The sequence below is a fragment of the Microcaecilia unicolor genome, chromosome 1 (assembly GCF_901765095.1).
Source record: "Microcaecilia unicolor chromosome 1, aMicUni1.1, whole genome shotgun sequence".
Taxonomy (NCBI): domain Eukaryota; kingdom Metazoa; phylum Chordata; class Amphibia; order Gymnophiona; family Siphonopidae; genus Microcaecilia; species Microcaecilia unicolor.
This window is the reverse complement of record NC_044031.1, coordinates 600,665-620,011: the sequence shown is the minus strand read 5'-3', so window position 1 is coordinate 620,011 and position 19,347 is coordinate 600,665. Positions and strand designations below refer to the sequence as shown.

At 48.3% G+C, this 19,347-nt stretch overlaps 1 protein-coding gene across 1 annotated transcript in view; it reads left to right on the top strand.

Moving 5' to 3' along the window:
• LOC115461790 (regenerating islet-derived protein 4-like) overlaps positions 1 to 13,972 on the top strand; it is a 140,085-nt gene extending 126,113 nt beyond the window's left edge. The window contains 5 exon segments of the mRNA XM_030191836.1: positions 3,725 to 3,767; positions 3,770 to 3,802; positions 3,805 to 3,860; positions 4,642 to 4,756; positions 13,693 to 13,972. Coding sequence (XP_030047696.1) covers positions 3,725 to 3,767; positions 3,770 to 3,802; positions 3,805 to 3,860; positions 4,642 to 4,756; positions 13,693 to 13,760 — 315 coding nt within the window. The 3' untranslated portion in view covers positions 13,761 to 13,972.
• The last annotated feature ends 5,375 nt before the right edge of the window (positions 13,973 to 19,347 follow it).

Genomic DNA, 19,347 nt, shown 5'->3' with positions numbered 1-19,347 from the left:
ACAGAAGAATCATGGGTAACAAGATAGTGTTAGAACATGATAATAATATAACAAGCAGATATTATAAGACAGTTCTGAATATATGTGGAGGAGTGGTGTATGTTCACATTTGTTGATCTTTGTGGTATGCCTTATTAAAGAGATGGGTCTTCAGTAGTTTGCGGAAGTTGGTTAGTTCGTAAATCGTTTTTAAGTTGTGCGGCAGTGCATTCCAGAATTGTGTGCTCAAGTAGGTAAAGTTCGACGCATGCATTAGTTTGTATTTTAGACCTTTGCAGTTGGGGAAGTGCAGATTAAGGAATGTGCGGGATGATCTTTTAGCATTCCTGGGTGGTAAGTCTATCAGGTCTGACATGTAGGCTGGTGCGTCTCCGTGAATGATTTTGTGAACTAGGGAGCATATTTGAACGTGATGCGCTATTAAGTGGGAGCCAGTGTAGCTTTACTCGTAGAGGTTTGCACTTCATATTTTTTTACCGAATATGAGTCTAGCTGCAGTGTTCTGGGCTGTCTGAAGTTTCTTGATTATTTGCTCTTTACAGCCGGTGTAGAGTGCGTTGCAGTAGTCTAGATGACTGAGCACCATTGATTGTACCAGATTACGGGAAAACAGTCCTTGGGAAGAAAGGTCTTGACTTTCTTTCTTCTCAACCTATCCTTGACCCACTCCAATCTGGTTTCCGCCCTCGTCACTCTACTGAAACTGCACTGACCAAAGTCTCTAATGACCTACTGCTGGCTAAATCCAGAGGTCTCTATTCTATCCTTATCCTTCTTGACCTATCTGCTGCTTTCGACACGTTGACCACAACATACTCCTAGATATGCTATCCTTTGGATTCCAGGGTCCTGTTCTTTCCTGGTTCTCCTCCAATCTCTCACTTCGCACGTTCAGTGTTCACTCTGGCGGTTCCTCTTCAACTTCCATCCCTCTTACAGTTGGTGTACCTCAGGGTTCTCTCCTTGGACCCCTCCTCTTCACCATCTATACCTCTTCCCTTGGTACCCTGATTTCATCCCACGGCTTTCAGTACCATCTTTACGCAGACGATTCTCAAATCTACATCTCCACCCCTGAAATCTCATCCTTAAATTTCAACCTGCTTGTCTGACATTGCTGCTTGGATGTCTCTTCATCATCTGAAGCTAAACATGACTAAAACTGAACTTCTCATTTTTCCCCCTAAACCCTCCTCCCCTCTTCCCCCATTCTCTATCTCTGTTAATGGCTCTCATATCCTCCCTGTCTCCTCGGCTCGTAATCTTGGTGTCATCTTTGATTCCTCTCTCTCCTTCTCTGCACATATTCAACAGATCGCCAAAACCTGTCGTTTCTTTTTACAACATTAGCAAAATTCGCCCCTTCCTTTCTGAATACTACTACTACTATAAATCACTTCTATAGCGCTACCAGTCGTACGCAGCGCTTTACAATTGAACATGAAGAAAGACAGTCCCTGCTCAAAAGAGCTTACAATCTAAATCAGGACAAACAGACAGGATCAATAAGGATAAGGGAATACACTGCCAAAACCCTTATCCACACCCTTGTCACCTCTCGCTTGGATAATTGCAATTTACTTCTTACTGGTCTTCCGCTCAGACATCTCTCTCCTCTCCAGTCCGTCCAAAATTCTGCAGCACGGCTTATTTTCCGCCAAAATCGTTATACCCACACTAGCCCACTCCTCTAGTCACTTCACTGGCTCCCTGTCCGCTTCCTCATTCAGTTTAAACTTCTCGTACTCACCTTTAAATGCATCCATTCTGCAGCCCCCATTACCTCTCCACTCTCATCTCTCCCTGCATTCCTTCCCGTGACCTCCGCTTGCTGGACAAATCTCTCTTGCTGTTCCCCTTCTCCTCCACTGCTAACTCCAGGCTTCGTTCCTTTTCTCTCGCAGCACCTTATGCCTGGAATAAACTTCCTGAGCCTGTGCGTCTAGCTCCAGCTCTACCTGTCTTCAAATCTATGCTGAAAACCCACCTTTTCACTGCTGCTTTTGACTCCTAGCCACTACTCATTTGCCTCCCCCCCCTTGTTCCTTCTCACCCAGTACTTCCCTCGCCCTTAATTGTCTTGTCTGTCTGTATTATTTAGATTGTAAGCTCTTTTGAGCAGGGACTGTCTCTCTATGTCAGGTGTTCAGTGCTGCGTGCATCTGGTAGCGCTATACAAATGCTAATAATAATAATAAATGCAAAGTGATGCATGTGGGAAAGAGGAAACCGAATTATAGCTACGTCATGCAAGGTTCCACGTTAGGAGTCAGCAACCAAGAAAGGGATCTAGGCGTCATTCATTGGTGATATATTGAAACCATCTGCAGGGCCAGTCTTAGCAATTGCGGGGCCCTGTGCAGACCAGTTCAGTGGGGCCCCCTGCCTGTATCCACCCCCACATCCGCCCCCACCCTACCGTAAGCCATAATTATCACAGTTTAAAAGGAGGGTTAGAGCTCTCGGAACCCCACCTCACCCCATACCTTGATGTGCATTCACCACATTTCAATAGAGAGCAGAAAACAGCGGCAGCAATTTTCATATCCCGTCAGATGCCAAGCCCAGAGCCTCCTCGCTACTGCATCCCGCCCTTGCAGAAGTAGGAGTTGACATTAAAGGGGCAGGACACAGCAGCGAGGAGGCTCTGGGCTCAGCAGCTGATTTAGATTGTAAGCTCTTTTGAGCAGGGACTGTCTTTTCTTCATGTTCAATTGTGAAGCGCTGCGTATGACTGGTAGCGCTGTAGAAATGATTTATAGTAATATGAAAATCGCTGCCGCTGTCTGATGCTCTCTACTGAAATGTGGATGCACATTAAGGAACGGAGCAGGGAGTTGTTCCAAGACAGCAGGACAGACGTGCCAGAGGTGCGGGGCCCCTAGGATGTGGGGCCCTGTCCAACTGCCCCGTCACCCTGCTCAATGTGCAGCGGCGGCTAAGAAAGCAAATATATGTAGCAATTATTAGGAAAAGAATGGAAAACAAAACTAAGAATGTCTTTATATCGCTCCATGGTGGTGACCGCACCTCGAAATGCTGTATGCAGTTCTAGTCACCGCATCTCAAAAAAGGGTACAGAGAAGGGCAAAGAACACGAGAAAGGGGATGGATGACTTCCCTATGAGGAAAGGCTAAAGCGGCTAGGGCTCTTCAGCTTGGAGAAAGACAGCTGAGGGGAGATATGATAGAGGTCTATAAAATAAAGAGTGGAGTGGAATGGGTAGACGTGAATCTCTTGTTTACTGTTTCCAAAAATACTAGGACTAGGGGGCATACAACAAAGCTACAAAGTAGCAAATTTAAAACAAATCTGAGAAAATATTTCTTTACTCAACGTGTAATTAAACTCTGGAATTCGTTGCGAGAGAATGCGGTAAAAGCAGTTAGCTTAGCGGGGTTTTAAAAAGGTTTGGATAATTTCCTACAAGAAAAGTCCATAAGCCATTATTAAAATGGACTTGGGGAAAATTCACTGCTTATTTCTAGGATAAGCATTGTAAAATGTATTGTACTGTTTTGGAATCTTGCCAGGTACTTATAACCTGGATTGGCCACTGTTGGAAACAGGATGCTGGGCTTGATGGACCTTCGGTCTGTTCCAGTATGGCAATACTTATGTTCTGATATCTCTCCCCTTTGCCTCCTGTCATTGTAAGTATGTACACTGACTACTCTCTCCTTTCTGTATAGCTGACTGGAGAATTTGTTTCTTTTCCTACAGTTCGAATGCCAGTCCTATGGGCACGGAGCACACTTGGCTTCCATTCTGACTCGTCTGAGGCAGCCATCTTAGCGTCACATATTTAGCCTATCAAAGAAATCAGGTTGTGTGGATTGGGCTGCATGATCCTGAGGAGGTATTGTGATCTTAATTCCTTTTCTCAAGGCAAACCTTTACTTTAGGATAATGAATGCTTATATTAATCTGCTCTTATCAGAGCCCTTTTTATTAGGGAAAGGGAAATGGGACTTGATATACTGCCTTTCTGTGGTATTTTGCAACTACATTCAAAGTGGAAGGTTAAGTGACTTGCCCAAAGTCACAAAGAGCTGCAGTGAGAATCGAACTCAGTTCCCCAGGATCAAAGTCCACTGCACTAACCACTAGGCCACTCCTCCACCCATTCCACCAATAAGAGCCAACCTCATCAGTGATGTCACAATGGCTTGATTGCCCGATACTTGGCTCACTTCTGATATTGTGATGTCATAAGGGAAAGGGGGAAAGGGAAATGGGACTTGACATACCGCCTTTCTGAGGTTTTTGCAACTACATTCAAAGCGGTTTACATATATTCAGGGTACTTATTTGTACCAGGGGCAATGGAGGGTTAAGTGACTTGCCTAGAGTCACAAGGAGCTGCAGTGGGAATCGAACTCAGTTCCCCGGGATCAAAGTCCACTGCACTAACCACTAGGCTACCTCCTCCATAATTTCTTCGAAAAAATGAAAAAATTATTGTTTAAGAATAATTTTATGAACACACACTGGTAGGGTAACCTTTTCTTAAGAAATATCTTTCTTAGCCTAACACACACTGGAAAGATCTATTTCTCAAGGGAATATGCTGTTCACTGATCACCGTTGTAAGATAACGTGATCTTAAGATTCTGCTCTTCCTGGATTGATCTTTCTAGAACCGACGCTGGAAATGGGCTGATGGTTCCATGTATAACTACAGATCTTGGGAAGCACAGCAACCAGACAACCATGGAAACAATGAATACTGTGTGGAGTTACGGTGCAATGAAAGTGAGTACATTAATGAACTGGGAGAAGGAGAGACGGAGGAGACCTGGCGGAAAACTCAAGATTAAAACTGTGAACTTGTACTTGTCAGTAGGCGTGTAGAGGGGTGGAGTTTGAGGAGAGCACAGGCAGAGTTCACAGGTATGCATGAAGATGATAAAAAGGGGCGTAGCCGCGGGCGGGCCTGGACGGGCCCAGGCCCAGCCACTTCCCTCCAGGCCTGCCCAGCCAACATCCTCGTACCAAGGGCGGGGCGGTCTGTCCCAGGTGTCAGCAGGTGAGGGGGTGCTCCACTGGCGCGACAGATGACCCTCTTTTCCTGCCATCCGGCACCCAGCCTTAAAAAAAAACTATGAAGCGCCTCGCATCTGCTCTGCGCTGCTGTAAAGGAAGCAAATCGCCTCGTCACGTCGGCCCTTCCTTCACTGTGTCCCACCCTCTGATGTAACTTCCTATTTCCACGAGGGCGGGACACAGTGAGGGAAAGGCCGACGTGATGAGGCGATTTGCTTCCTTTACAGCAGAGCAGAGCAGATGCGAGGCGCTTCATATATTTTTTTTAATCTGTCTGCCTTGTCGCTGCAGGCCTCGGTGTATATGCTAATCTATACACTTGTTTGAATAATCTAGGTGTGGATATTTACAACTGCTCAAAAGCAGATGCAACAGTCAGTGTCTGCAAGATAAGCAAGATTTCTAGCACTTTACACTAGTATTTCCTAAACACACAAAAGCAGCCAGGTAGCTATAATACAGAACCTACCTGACTCTTTAGTCAGAAAATTTACCCTTCATATCTGGACTATAATATAGCACAGGATGGAGGTCACAACAGGTTTCCTTTGTGATATTAAATCACATCTATCCAAGTGCAACTGGATTATATAATACAGAACAGAGAGGTTACCTAGTGCGTCATGCTCAGTCTCTGGCCCTATTTAAATCCAGGCTAAAAGCCCACCTTTTTCAGACTGTTTTTAACTCTTAACTCCTTATTAGAACGTAAAACTATCCATACTGGACCAGAGCAATGGTCTAAATAGCCCAATATCCTGTTTCCAACAGTGGCCAATCCAGGTCACAAGTACTTGGCAGAAACCCAAATAGTAGATTAGAAAACAGGGAGAAATACGACAGGGGGAGACAAAAAACAAAATGAATTATCTCAATATACAGTAATGACTATAATGAAAGGACACAACGGCATCAGATATTTATGTATTGTATCCCACAATTATCCAAAATCAAGTTTCGGTTCAACCTGGCTTACATTTAACAGTTATTTGAGATTATTACGCATGGCTGTTCTAAATCAAAGCTTAAATCAGTTCGTCAGTCACTTGCCATTGTGTCCAGTCTTGTTGTAACAAAACTTTATTACAAAGAAAGCCAGTGACTACTTAGCTTGAAAGTGCACTCCACTCTCCATGCTAGCAACATGGACAAAAAGGAACACCCGACGCCCTCTCTGAGAATTCAGTGGCATTTCGGTCTATGACTTGCATCCAGGGTAAATGAAGGTAGTCACAAATACATTCTAAACCACTGAAAGTTTGAAAAACAGCTTCAGAAGCCACTCTCCTCATAGGCTATATAATTTGGGGGGGGGTGGGGGGGTGGGGGGGGGGGGGTTGTAGTGTCTTCTTTCGGCCTTCCCCCCAGTTTCTAGTTTAAAAGCGGCTCTATCTCCTTTTTAAATGTCGATGCCATTAGCCTGGTCCATCATTCTGAAATAGACTCCCTCTTCCGTAGAATGTTGCCCAGTTCCTTACAAATCTAAAATCTTCCTCCCTGTGCCATCACCTCATCCATGCACGGAGACTCCGGAGCTCTGCCTTTCTTTTGGGCCCTGCGCGTGGAATGGGTAGCACTTCTGAAAATGCTTCCCTGGAGGATCTGGATTTCAGCTTTCTACCAAGAACCTAAATTTGGATTCCAAAACCTCCCTCCCACATTTTCCTATGTCATTGGTACCCACATGTACCAAGACAGCTGACTCCTCCCCAGAACTATCTAAAATCCTATCTAGGTGACGCGTGAGGTCCACCACCTTCACACCAGGCAGCCAAGTCACCAGGCGATCCTCACGTCCACCAGCCACCCAGCTATCTATATGCCTAATGATCGAATCGCCAAGTAGAACAGCTGTCCTAACCTTTCCCTCCCGGGCAGCACTTGGAGACATATCCTCGGTGCGAGAGGATAGTACATCCCCTGGTGGGCAGGTCCTGGCTACAGGAGTACCTCCTACTTCACCAGGGTGATGCTCTCCTTCAAGGAGACCTCCCTCCTCCAAGGTAGCACAAGGGCTACTAGACTGGAGGTAGGACTTCTCTACAACATCCCTGTAGGTCTCCTCTATGTACCTCTCTGTCTCCCTCACCTCCACCAAATCTGCTACTGTAGCCTCAAGAGAACGGACCCATTCTCTGAGAGCTAGGAGCTCTTTGCATCGGCATGCACATATAACCTTGGCTAATAATTCAGCTGAGAAAATTGCGCTAATCGGGCTACATGACCAGCCTAATAGATCTACCAACCCGAAATGCAACTAAGTCAGCGAGATCTTACCTTACCCTCCACTTCCCTAATTGCAAAGGCATTAAATACAAATCATCACATGCTTCTGGCTTCTCATATGTTTGCACCAAGCTATAGAACACACTACTAAAAGACTTAAAACTTAAGGACAATTACCCATTTTTTCAGAGAGTCCCTCCTCACTGAACGAACCTAACCAACCAGACTATCAATTCAGTACTACATGAATATACAGTGGACTGAACAGAGCTAAATTCCATCACCCAATCTATCCCAAACACTTTCCATGTCTACCTGAGCCAACTATAAGCACACAAAACCTGTCTAACTCAAGACAAATGTTAATCTCATTTTCTATATAAAAGTATAACCTAGTTCTATACAAACTGCTAACTGGAACCAACTCACCCCCCGACTCTTGTAAGCCACAATGAACCTACCAATAGGTGGGAAAATGTGGGGTACAAATGTATAAATAAATAAATAAATAAATATTAGCGTTTAGCCAGCTTAAGTAACATAGTAGATGACGGTAGAAAAAGACCTGCACGGTCCATCTAGTCTGCCCAACAACATAAACTCATATGTGCTACTTTTTGTGTATACCTGACCTTGATTTGTATCTGCTATTTTCAGGGCACAGACCTGAGAAGTCTGCCCAGCACTAGCCCCGCCTCCCACAACTGGCTCTGCCACCCAGTCTCCGCTAAACTTCTGAGGATCCATTCCTTCTGAGCAGGATTCCTTTATGTTAATCCCACGCATTTTTCAATTCCTTTACCGTTTTCATCTCCACCACCTCCAGCGGGAGGGCATTCCAAACATCCACCACTCTCTCCATGAAAAAATACTTCCTGACATTTTTCTTGAGTCTGCCCCCCTTCAATCTCATAGTAACATAGTAGATGACGGCAGAAAAAGACCTGCACGGTCCATCCAGTCTGCCCAACAAGACAAACATGTGTATACCTTACCTTGATTTGTACCTGCCTTATTCAGGCACAGACCGTACAAGTCTGCCCAGCACTATCCCCGCCTCCCAGCCACCAGCCCCGCCTCCCGATCTTGACTAAGCTCCTGAGGATCCATTCCTTCGGCACAGGATTCCTTTATGCTTATCCCACGCATGTTTGAATTCCGTTACCGTTTTCATTTCCACCACCTCCCGCGGGAGGGCATTCCAAGCATCCACTACTCTGTCCGTGAAAAAATACTTCCTGACATTTTTCTTGAGTCTGTCCCCCTTCAATCTCATTTCATGTCCTCTCGTTCTACCACCTTCCCATCTCCGGAAAAGGTTCGTTTGCAGATTAATACCTTTCAAATATTTGAACGTCTGTATCATATCACCCCTGTTTCTCCTTTCCTCCAGAGTATACATGTTTAGTTCAGCAAGTCTCTCCTCATACGTCTTGTAACGCAAATCCCATACCATTCTCATAGCTTTTCTTTGCAGTGCTTCAATTCTTTTTACATCCTTAACAAGATACGACCTCCAAAACTGAACACAATACTTCAGGTAGGGCCTCACCAATGACTTATACAGGGGCATCAACACCCCCTTTCTTCTGCTGGTCACACCTCTCTCTATACAGCCTAGCAACCTTCTAGCTACGACCACCGCCTTGTCACACTGTTTCGTCTCCTTCAGATCCTCAGCTACTATCACCCCAAGATCCCTCTCCCCGTCCGTACCTATCAAACTCTCCCGGCTTAACACATACGTCTCCTGTGGATTTCTACACCCTAAGTGCATCACTTTGCATTTCTTCACATTGAATTTTAATTGCCAAACCTTAGATCATTCTTCTAGCTTCCGTAGGTCCTTTTTCATGTTTCCCACTCCCTCCCGGGTATCCACTCTGTTACAAATTTTAGTATCATCCTCAAAAAGGCAAACTTTTACCTTCTAACCCTTCAGCAATGTCACTCACAAATATATTGAACAGAATCAGCCCCAGCACCGATCCCTGAGGCACTCCACTACTCAGGGCCGGTCTTAGGCAGAGGCGACCGAGGTGGCCGCATAAATGACCCTCTTCTGCCACCCGACCCGCCCGCACCTCACCTGACCCAGCATTTTAAAAAAACCTCCAAGCGGCGGTGCCTCGTATCTGAGAGAAGAAAACTTGCTTCGTCGTTGGCCGGCCTTCCCTCAAGTCCCGCCCTCTGATGTAACTTCCGCAAGGGTGGGACTTGAGGGAAGGCCGGCCAACGACGAAGCAAGTTTTCTTCTCTCAGATACGAGGCACCGCCGCTTGGAGGTTTTTAAAAAAATGCTGGGTCAGGTGAGGTGCGGGCGGGTCGGGTGGCAGAAGAGGGTCGTTTGGCAGGTCGGGGAGGGGGGGGCTCAGACGGGAGGGGTCTCAGGTGGCTAGAGGAAGGGGGAGCAGCAGGGGAACGAGGAGACTCGCGTGGCGGGACATGGGTGGAGGGCAGGGGGGACGGGGGGGTTACTGGACATAGGTGGATGGCAGTTGGCAGGGGGGACAGGAGGGTCGCTGGACATGGGGTGGATGGAGGGGAGGGGGTTTCTGGACATAGGTCGATGGCAGTTGGCAGGGGGGACAGGAGGGTCGCTGGACATGGGGTGGATGGAGGGGAGGGGGCTTCTGGACATAGGTGGATGGCAGGGGCGGGCAGGGAGGACAGGAGGGGCGCTGGACATGGGTGGATGGAGGGGAGGGGGTTTCTGGGCATAGGTCGATGGCAGTTGGCAGGGAGGACAGGAGGGTCGCTGGACATGGGGTGGATGGAGGGGAGGGGGCTTCTGGACATAGGTGGATGGCAGGGGTGGGCAGGGAGGACAGGAGGGGTGCTGGACATGGGTGGATGGCAGGGGAGGGGGTTTCTGGACATAGGTGGAGGGCAGGGGAGGGCAGGGGGCACAGGAGGGTCGCTGGACATGGGTGGATGGCAGGGGAGGGGGTTTCTGGACATAGGTGGAGGGCAGGGGGCACAGGAGGGTCGCTGGACATGGGTGGATGGCAGGGGAGGGGGTTTCTGGACATAGGTGGATGGCAGGAGGACAGGAGGGGCGCTGGAGATGGGTGGATGGCAGGGGAGGGGGGTTTCTGGACATAGGGGGAGGGCAGGGGAGGGCACAGGGGACAGGGGGGGTTGCTGGACAGGGATGGCAGGGGAGGGGGGTTTCTGGACATAGGTGGAGGGCAGGGGGCACAGAAGGGTCACTGGACATGGGTGGATGGCAGGGGAGGGGGTTTCTGGACATAGGTGGATGGCAGGGGAGGGCAGGGGGCACAGGAGGGTCGCTGGACATGAGTGAATGGCAGGGGAGGGGGGTTTCTGGGCATAGGTGGAGGGCAGGGGGCACAGGAGGGTCACAGGACATGGGTGGATGGCACGGGAGGGGGATTCTGGACATAGGTGGATGGCAGGGGAGGGCAGAGGGCACAGGAGGGTTGCTGGACATGGGTGGATGGCAGGGGAGGGGGGTTTCTGGACATAGGTGGAGGGCGGGGGGCACAGGAGCGTCACAGGACATGGGTGGATGGCAGGGGAGGGGAGTTTCTGGATATAGGTGGATGGCAGGGGAGGGCAGGGGGCACAGGAGGGTCGCTGGACATGGGTGGATGGAGAGGAGGGGGTCTCGACATAGGTGGATGGCAGGGGAGGGCAGAGGGGACAGGGGGGTTGCTGGACATAGATGGATGGCAGGGGGGACAGGAGGGTCGCTGGACATGGGTGGATGGAGGAGAGAGAAGAAATGCTGGACATGGATGGAGGTGAGGGAAGAGTGAGGAAGGAGATGAGGTGAGGGAAAAGGAAGAGAGGAGAAAAAGTGCACATGGATATAGAAAATAGGCAGAAGCTGGATCCACTGGACAGTCAAGTTTGCGGAGGACCCAGCTTTTACTTACGGATGTAGGGCAAGAAATGAAGAAGAAAGGCGGAAAGTAAAGAAATAAATGGAAAGGAAGCCCTGGAAACGGAGTTAAGAGGACAGATAGCAGCACAATCGGATACTGAGCCAGCATGATCAGAAAAACAAAGTCACCAGACAACAAAGGTAGAAAAAACTATTTTATTCAGGATTTATTAATTGGAATATGTTAGTTTTTGGAAATGTGCATCTGTGATATTTTTCATGTAAGTTTTAATTTTTGTAGTATTGCTACATGCTGAGTCTGACTTCTTGAGGTAACTTTCCAGTTCACTATTTTGCATTCATGTGTTTTCAGGTGTGATCAAGGAAGGTGCAGTATTCTGCTAGTGTATAGTTTGCAGCCCTTTTTGTTTGTTTTTTTTCACTAGGTTGTGCACTGGTGTTTTAGAGCCCGGTGTAATTACAGTTGCCTTTCCACGCCACGCATAAGGTTGTAGCTCGTCCTGTCCTTGGAATTAGTGCTGTTTATGGTTTGTTAAGGTTATGAGTGTGTGTTTGCACACGTTTGTGTATAGTGTTTTGCAGTGGAGAGATTGTGTGTTGGCCTTACTAAGGTGGCACCAAATATCAGAAAGGGTGTAGAGCCTAAATCATGACACACTACCTCTAAAAGGGTATTTTGTGGCTCTACATGAGAATTGTGATATTATGATCCCTTGCTAGCTTCATATTGTTGACAGTCTGCATTTTCCGTATGGCTGGTATATTGGTGTATAAGGTATTAATTGTGACTTTTTTTTTTTACTTATTTTTTTTCTGTTTGTTGTCAGACAATTATGGATGACAGAGTCGGAGTCTTCTTGAGTCAGAGAGTTGTGGTATATATTTTAAAACAATTTTAATACCTTGGTGGTCTATATGTTTTTATATTGTACATTATATTTTACATATCACTTAATTTTATTGTATATCTTTTCATTTCATTTTTATTTTATTGCATATATGGGTTACAGAGTAATAGGGGAATTTGAAAGTACTGAATCTTTTCTTAATATTTTTCCTTTATTCTCCTTTGTTATGAGAATTGGAACTACTAATTGTAGTGGACTTGAACTGAATTTCTGGGGAGGGGGGGTTCATGATAGCATTGTGCTTATTATTTCAATCAGTTTTTTTGTACAAGTTTAGCTTCATTTGTCTTTATTTGAAATTTCATAAATAAAAAAATGTTCTAAAAATGGAATAATCTTATCAATGGGTGGAGCTATGGTGGGAGCGGGGCTACAGTGGGGTGGGGCTCGGATGGGGCCCCACCAAATTGGTCTGCATAGGGCCCCGCACTTGCTAAGACCGGCCCTGCCACTACGCACTTTCCCTCCTCTGAGTGAATTCCATTTACCACCACCCGAAAGTTTTTCCCTCATTGTGACAAAATTTACACAAAAAATATTGTTTATAAAGAAATTTTAAAAATCTAAACCAGCATTATGTTTGCAATTAAAGTTATTTACATTCTGCTTACTGTCTATTTTTTAAAATACTATACATACAATTTTCTAAAAAACACGATATTACTCATTATATACCCTGATTTTTGGTAATGGTTCCCTTAAGAAGATAATTGCAATTACATCATCATTTTCCTAGCGCCCGTTTCATTTCTTTCAGAAATGGGCCTTTTTTACTAGTGTATAATAATAATAATAATGATTCCTGCATTCACTGGTCTTCCTCATAAAGCGTATGGGGACAGACTTAACGATCTCAATATGTAGATTTTGGAAGAAAGGCAGAAGAGGGCAGATATGATTGAGACAATTATATACCTGTGCAGCATAAATGCTCAGGAGGCGAGTCTCGTTTAGTTGAAAGGAAGCTCTGGAATGAGGGGGCACAGGATGAAGGTGAGAGGGGACAGACTCAGAAGTAACCTGAGAAAATACTTCTTTGTGGAACGGCTTTCTAGTGGAAGTGGTGGCGACAAAAACAGGGTCTAAAATTCAAGAGAGCTTGGGACAAGTGCATAGGATCTAGGACTAGGGGGCATGCGATGAAACTACAGAGTAGTAAATTTAAAACAAATCAGAGAAAATGTTTCATCACCCAATGCATAATTAAACTCTGGAATTCGTTGCTGGAGAACGTGGTGAAGGCGGTTAGCTTAGCAGAGTTTAAAAAGGGGTTAGACGGTTTCCTAAAGGACAAGTCCATAAACCACTACTAAATGGACTTGGGAAAAATCCACAATTCCAAGAATAACATGTATTGAATGTTTGTACGTTTGGGAAGCTCACCAGGTGCCCTTGGCCTGGATTGGCCGCTGTCGTGGACAGGATGCTGGGCTCGATGGACCCTTGGTCTTTTCTCAGTGTGGCATTACTTATGTACTTATTAGACAGCATGGATAGGCCATATGGTTTTATCTGCCTACATTTATCTCCGTTTCTGTGTTCAATAGTTTCTCTTCAACTTAATGATGTCTCATTTAGATTTGAAAAGAGATTTTAACCAAAAAGTTAAGTATTTATAAATCTTTGTTTTTCTTTTGCAGAATTTCTAAAATGGAATGACAGACCGTGTGAGACAGCTAGTCATTTCATCTGCAAATTCAAACCATAGGAGGAAAATGATGATTGCTTTGATATAGCTGATCCATATTTTCTGTGCATTACATAAAACACATAAGTCTCTTATTTCATAAAAAGTGACTATGATTGGTGCCCAGTGGAATCTTTACACTTTTGTAAACCAGTTGTGATAACTGAATAAGCCTGTAATCTATAAGAACACTATTACTGGAGATTTTTGAGTATAATATTATGTTAATAAACTCTGACTGGCATTGAGGGTCTCACAGAATTTGTTTTTGTTGAATTGTTCCTTTCATGCTTCTCCTTTCTCCAGAAGAATATAACATCTCCTCTCTCGTCCTGTCCCTTTTCATATGGTCTAATTCTCCCCATTCTCCTTATTAAAAAAAAGGAGCAAAAGACTCCAATGATGGAATGAAGACCCCAAGAGGGGGCTGAAGTGTCACCAGCTTCAGCACGAAAACTCCCAACGCTCAGAACACAACCATTTCCAGTATTAGAGGAGAGACTGTGCAGTGAGTCAGTCAGTTGGCAGTCTGCAAGGACCCACAGAGTGTGCCAGACTTTTACAAGGGAAGTGATTCTGACACACACAAATTCAATTACCCCTGTGCCTGAGCTCTGTCTCCGCTCTGAATAAAATGCATATGGTACAAAACATGACTCCTCTTTCATATGCTGTGATGCTCCCTGTGATGTATGCGTTGGATTTTGGTGAATGAGATGTAAAAGGATTATTTGGATAGTCCAGTTGCCTCTCTCTATACTATACCAGTTAAAGTTATGTCCTGTAAGTTGTACAGGCTTGACCAATTACATTGTTGTAACTGTGGCTATCATCCTTCATTCCTCACCCTTTAACCCCATCCACTCTACTGTCAGCCATACAAGCTTCGGCTGCAGAAAACCATGCTCCCTTCTTTGGTCCTTAGCCAGTAATAGGGATCTGCATTTATTTTGGATGAACAATAAAACATAATGAATGAGAACATGTGAAAAACTTTCAACATAAAGGGATCCTTTGCATGCTCATCCTCAATAATTCAATGCAAAAAGTGTGAAGAAGGGTGCTATAATTGAGAAACAAGCCAGAGGCTCAATTTACATAGATACAATATTAAATATTCCAATGCCAACCAGGATGCCACCTTTGTGGGACAGCACGTTACAAAGTCAACTCCAACAGAAGGTAACTTCTCCACTGAAGATCAATGCCAAGCGATCAAGTGAAGAAAAACAACCTCTCTCAGATGCAGTGGCGTTCCTAGCCTGGATGACACCCGGGGCGGATCGCCGATGCGCCCCCCCCCCCCTGGGTGCAGCGTGCCCCCCCTGCGAAATGACACCTCCCCCCCTGGCGAAATGACACCTCGGGTGCACACCACTGGGGGGGTGCCGCGGCGTGCGCCTGTCATCTCCGAGTTCGCTAACTTCGCTCGTTCGCTGCAGCTCCCTCTGCCCCGGAACAGGAAGTAACCTGTTCCGGGGTAGAGGGAGCTGCAGCGAACGAGCAAAGTTAGCGAACTCGGAGATGACAGGCGCGCGCTGCGGCACCCCCCAGCGGCGTGCACCCGGGGTGGACCGCCCCCCCCCCTTGGTACGCCACTGCTCAGATGGTGTCCTTAAAAAAGCTCTTTATTCAAAAACAGTAAGCAAAAAGCAACTCAACACGAGGTGTGTTTCAGCCCTACCGGCCTGCACCAGGGGTCTACAAACAACTACACAAATAAAGCAATCAACACAAATCATAAAAATACAAAATATCATAATCCATAATAAAAAGGTAAAAGGGTATATTATCAAAATAACAATCAGTAATTACAAACATGTAAATTTAACTGAGAAGACCATACTTAGGAATATTGTGAAGCAGTATGTTTTCCTAGAGAGGTTGGATTGCAGTCAAACTCCTATGTGGTACATGTATCTATTTGGACATAAAAATTACATATATAATAAATTACATATAATTACCTTATGCCTGGAATAGACTTCCTGGACCTAAACGTCTAGCCCCATCTCTACCTATTTTCAAATCTATGCTGAAAACCCATCTTTTCACTGCTGCTTTTGGCTCCTAGCCACTACTCATTTGCCCTCCCCTTGTTCCTTCCCTCCTTCTCACCCAGTACTTCCCTCACCCATAACTGTCTCGTCTGTCTGTATTACTTAGATTGTAAGCTCTATTGAGCAGGGACTGTCTCTTTGTGTCAGGTGTTCAGCGCTGTGTGCGTCTGGTAGCGCTATACAAATGCTAATAATAATAACATATATAATAATCTCCTGCCTTCAAGCTTCTGGCAATCACATACTTGAATATTTCGGCATCGGAGGCAATGTCCTAAACTGGTTCAAGGGGTTCCTAACCTTACGCTCATATCAGGTCACATCAAATTCAACTACAAGATGGCCGCTACCTGTTAGGTCACGGAGCTACTAGCTCCGTAGACACCGACGACCCCAACAGCCAGGAATTGGCTGTTACCGAATCGCGCGAGGCGAACCGTCCCACTGGAGGATTCGGAGGACCAGCGGTGGTCTGTGGCCGAGCTCAGCTGACTCTCGGCGGTGCCGGTGGCCAGACTGAGTGCCTCGTGGCAGTACCGCAGTCGGTCGACCAGCCAGGTCGCGGCAGGAGTCCTGACCCGTGCGGCTACGCCGTGCGGGAACACCGGTTGCTCGGGCAAGGCTCCCCACCAATCCTCCTCGCTAACCATTCCCCATGCCTGCCGATCCGGCGCAGGTGAGCGGGCGGGCGGCCCGGGGCTGATCCTAACTGTCTGCTGCCACGTGGCTGCGGCTTATCCCCTTCGCCGTCGTCCATCCGGCGGCCCGCGTCTGCTGCACTGGTCGTGCCCCGAGGTCCTGTGCGCTGCAGCCGTGCTCCCTGCCAGAACGGCCTGGGCGCGGACCATGGGACCGGGATCCATCCTGTGGTGGTGTCGGGGTGTGACTTGTGCGACCGGGCCGACAGGAGCGGGACAGGAGCTGAGAGGAGGCAGTGAGGAGGCAGAGTCCATCAGCCCCAGCTTGTTCCAGCCCGCCCATCCATGCGACCTGTGCGACCGGGCCGACGGGGGCAGGGACAGAGGCCGAGGTGAGGCAGAGTTCCACTGGCACTGGCCTGTTCCAGTCTGCCAACCCTGCTTTTCCCTGCCTGTCCAGTCCATCTCTTCCAGCCACCCAATCCAGTTTCTCCCTGTTGCTCCAGTCCGCCTGATCCAGCTCCTTCCTGCTTGTTCCAGTCCGCCTGATCCGGCTTCTTCCCGCTTGTTCCAGTCTGCCTGATCCAGTTTCTCCCTGTTGCTCCAGTCCGCCTGATCCAGCTTCTTCCTGCCTGTCCAGTCCATCTCTTCCAGCCACCCAATCCAGTTTCTCCCTGTTGCTCCAGTCCGCCTGATCCAGCTCCTTCCTGCTTGTTCCAGTCCGCCTGATCCAGCTCCTTCCTGCTTGTTCCAGTCCACCTGATCCGGCTTCTTCCCGCTTGTTCCAGTCCGCCTGATCCAGCTCCTTCCTGCTTGTTCCAGTCCACCTGATCCGGCTTCTTCCCGCTTGTTCCAGTCCACCTGATCCGGCTTCTTCCCGCTTGTTCCAGTCCGCCTGATCCAGCTCCTTCCTGCTTGTTCCAGTCCGCCTGATCCGGCTTCTTCCCGCTTGTTCCAGTCCGCCTGTTCCGGCTTCTTCCCGCTTGTTCCAGTCCGCCTGATCCAGCTCCTTCCTGCTTGTTCCAGTCCGCCTGATCCGGCTTCTTCCCGCTTGTTCCAGTCCACCTGATCCAGTTTCTCCCTGTTGCTCCAGTCCGCCTGATCCAGCTCCTTCCTGCTTGTTCCAGTCCGCCTGATCCGGCTTCTTCCCGCTTGTTCCAGTCTGCCTGATCCAGTTTCTCCCTGTTGCTCCAGTCCGCCTGATCCAGCTTCTTCCTGCCTGTCCAGTCCATCTCTTCCAGCCACCCAATCCAGTTTCTCCCTGTTGCTCCAGTCCGCCTGATCCAGCTCCTTCCTGCTTGTTCCAGTCCGCCTGATCCAGCTCCTTCCTGCTTGTTCCAGTCCACCTGATCCGGCTTCTTCCCGCTTGTTCCAGTCTGCCTGATCCAGTTTCTCCCTGTTGCTCCAGTCCGCCTGATCCAGCTTCTTCCTGCCTGTCCAGTCCATCTCTTCCAGCCACCCAATCCAGTTTCTCCCTGTTGCTCCAGTCCGCCTGATCCAGCTCCTTCCTGCTTGTTCCAGTCCGCCTGATCCAGCTCCTTCCTGCTTGTTCCAGTCCACCTGATCCGGCTTCTTCCCGCTTGTTCCAGTCCGCCTGATCCAGCTCCTTCCCGCTTGTTCCAGTCCGCCTGATCCGGCTTCTTCCCGCTTGTTCCAGTCCACCTGATCCAGTTTCTCCCTGTTGCTCCAGTCCGCCTGATCCAGCTCCTTCCTGCTTGTTCCAGTCCGCCTGATCCGGCTTCTTCCCGCTTGTTCCAGTCCACCTGATCCAGTTTCTCCCTGTTGCTCCAGTCCGCCTGATCCAGCTCCTTCCTGCTTGTTCCAGTCCGCCTGATCCGGCTTCTTCCCGCTTGTTCCAGTCTGCCTGATCCAGTTTCTCCCTGTTGCTCCAGTCCGCCTGATCCAGCTTCTTCCTGCCTGTCCAGTCCATCTCTTCCAGCCACCCAATCCAGTTTCTCCCTGTTGCTCCAGTCCGCCTGATCCAGCTCCTTCCTGCTTGTTCCAGTCCGCCTGATCCAGCTCCTTCCTGCTTGTTCCAGTCCACCTGATCCGGCTTCTTCCCGCTTGTTCCAGTCTGCCTGATCCAGTTTCTCCCTGTTGCTCCAGTCCGCCTGATCCAGCTTCTTCCTGCCTGTCCAGTCCATCTCTTCCAGCCACCCAATCCAGTTTCTCCCTGTTGCTCCAGTCCGCCTGATCCAGCTCCTTCCTGCTTGTTCCAGTCCGCCTGATCCAGCTCCTTCCTGCTTGTTCCAGTCCACCTGATCCGGCTTCTTCCCGCTTGTTCCAGTCCGCCTGATCCGGCTCCTTCCCGCTTGTTCCAGTCCGCCTGATCCGGCTTCTTCCCGCTTGTTCCAGTCCGCCTGATCCAGCTCCTTCCTGCTTGTTCCAGTCCGCCTGATCCAGCTCCTTCCTGCTTGTTCCAGTCCACCTGATCCGGCTTCTTCCCGCTTGTTCCAGTCCGCCTGTTCCGGCTTCTTCCTGCTTGTTCCAGTCCGCCTGATCCAGCTCCTTCCTGCTTGTTCCAGTCCACCTGATCCGGCTTCTTCCCGCTTGTTCCAGTCCACCTGATCCGGCTTCTTCCCGCTTGTTCCAGTCCGCCTGATCCAGCTCCTTCCCGCTTGTTCCAGTCCACCTGATCCGGCTTCTTCCCGCTTGTTCCAGTCCGCCTGATCCGGCTCCTTCCCGCTTGTTCCAGTCCACCTGATCCGGCTTCTTCCCGCTTGTTCCAGTCCACCTGATCCGGCTTCTTCCCGCTTGTTCCAGTCCGCCTGATCCGGCTCCTTCCCGCTTGTTCCAGTCCGCCTGATCCGGCTCCTTCCTGCTTGTTCCAGTCCGCCTGATCCGGCTCCTTCCTGCTTGTTCCAGTCCGCCTGATCCAGCTCCTTCCTGCTTGTTCCAGTCCGCCTGATC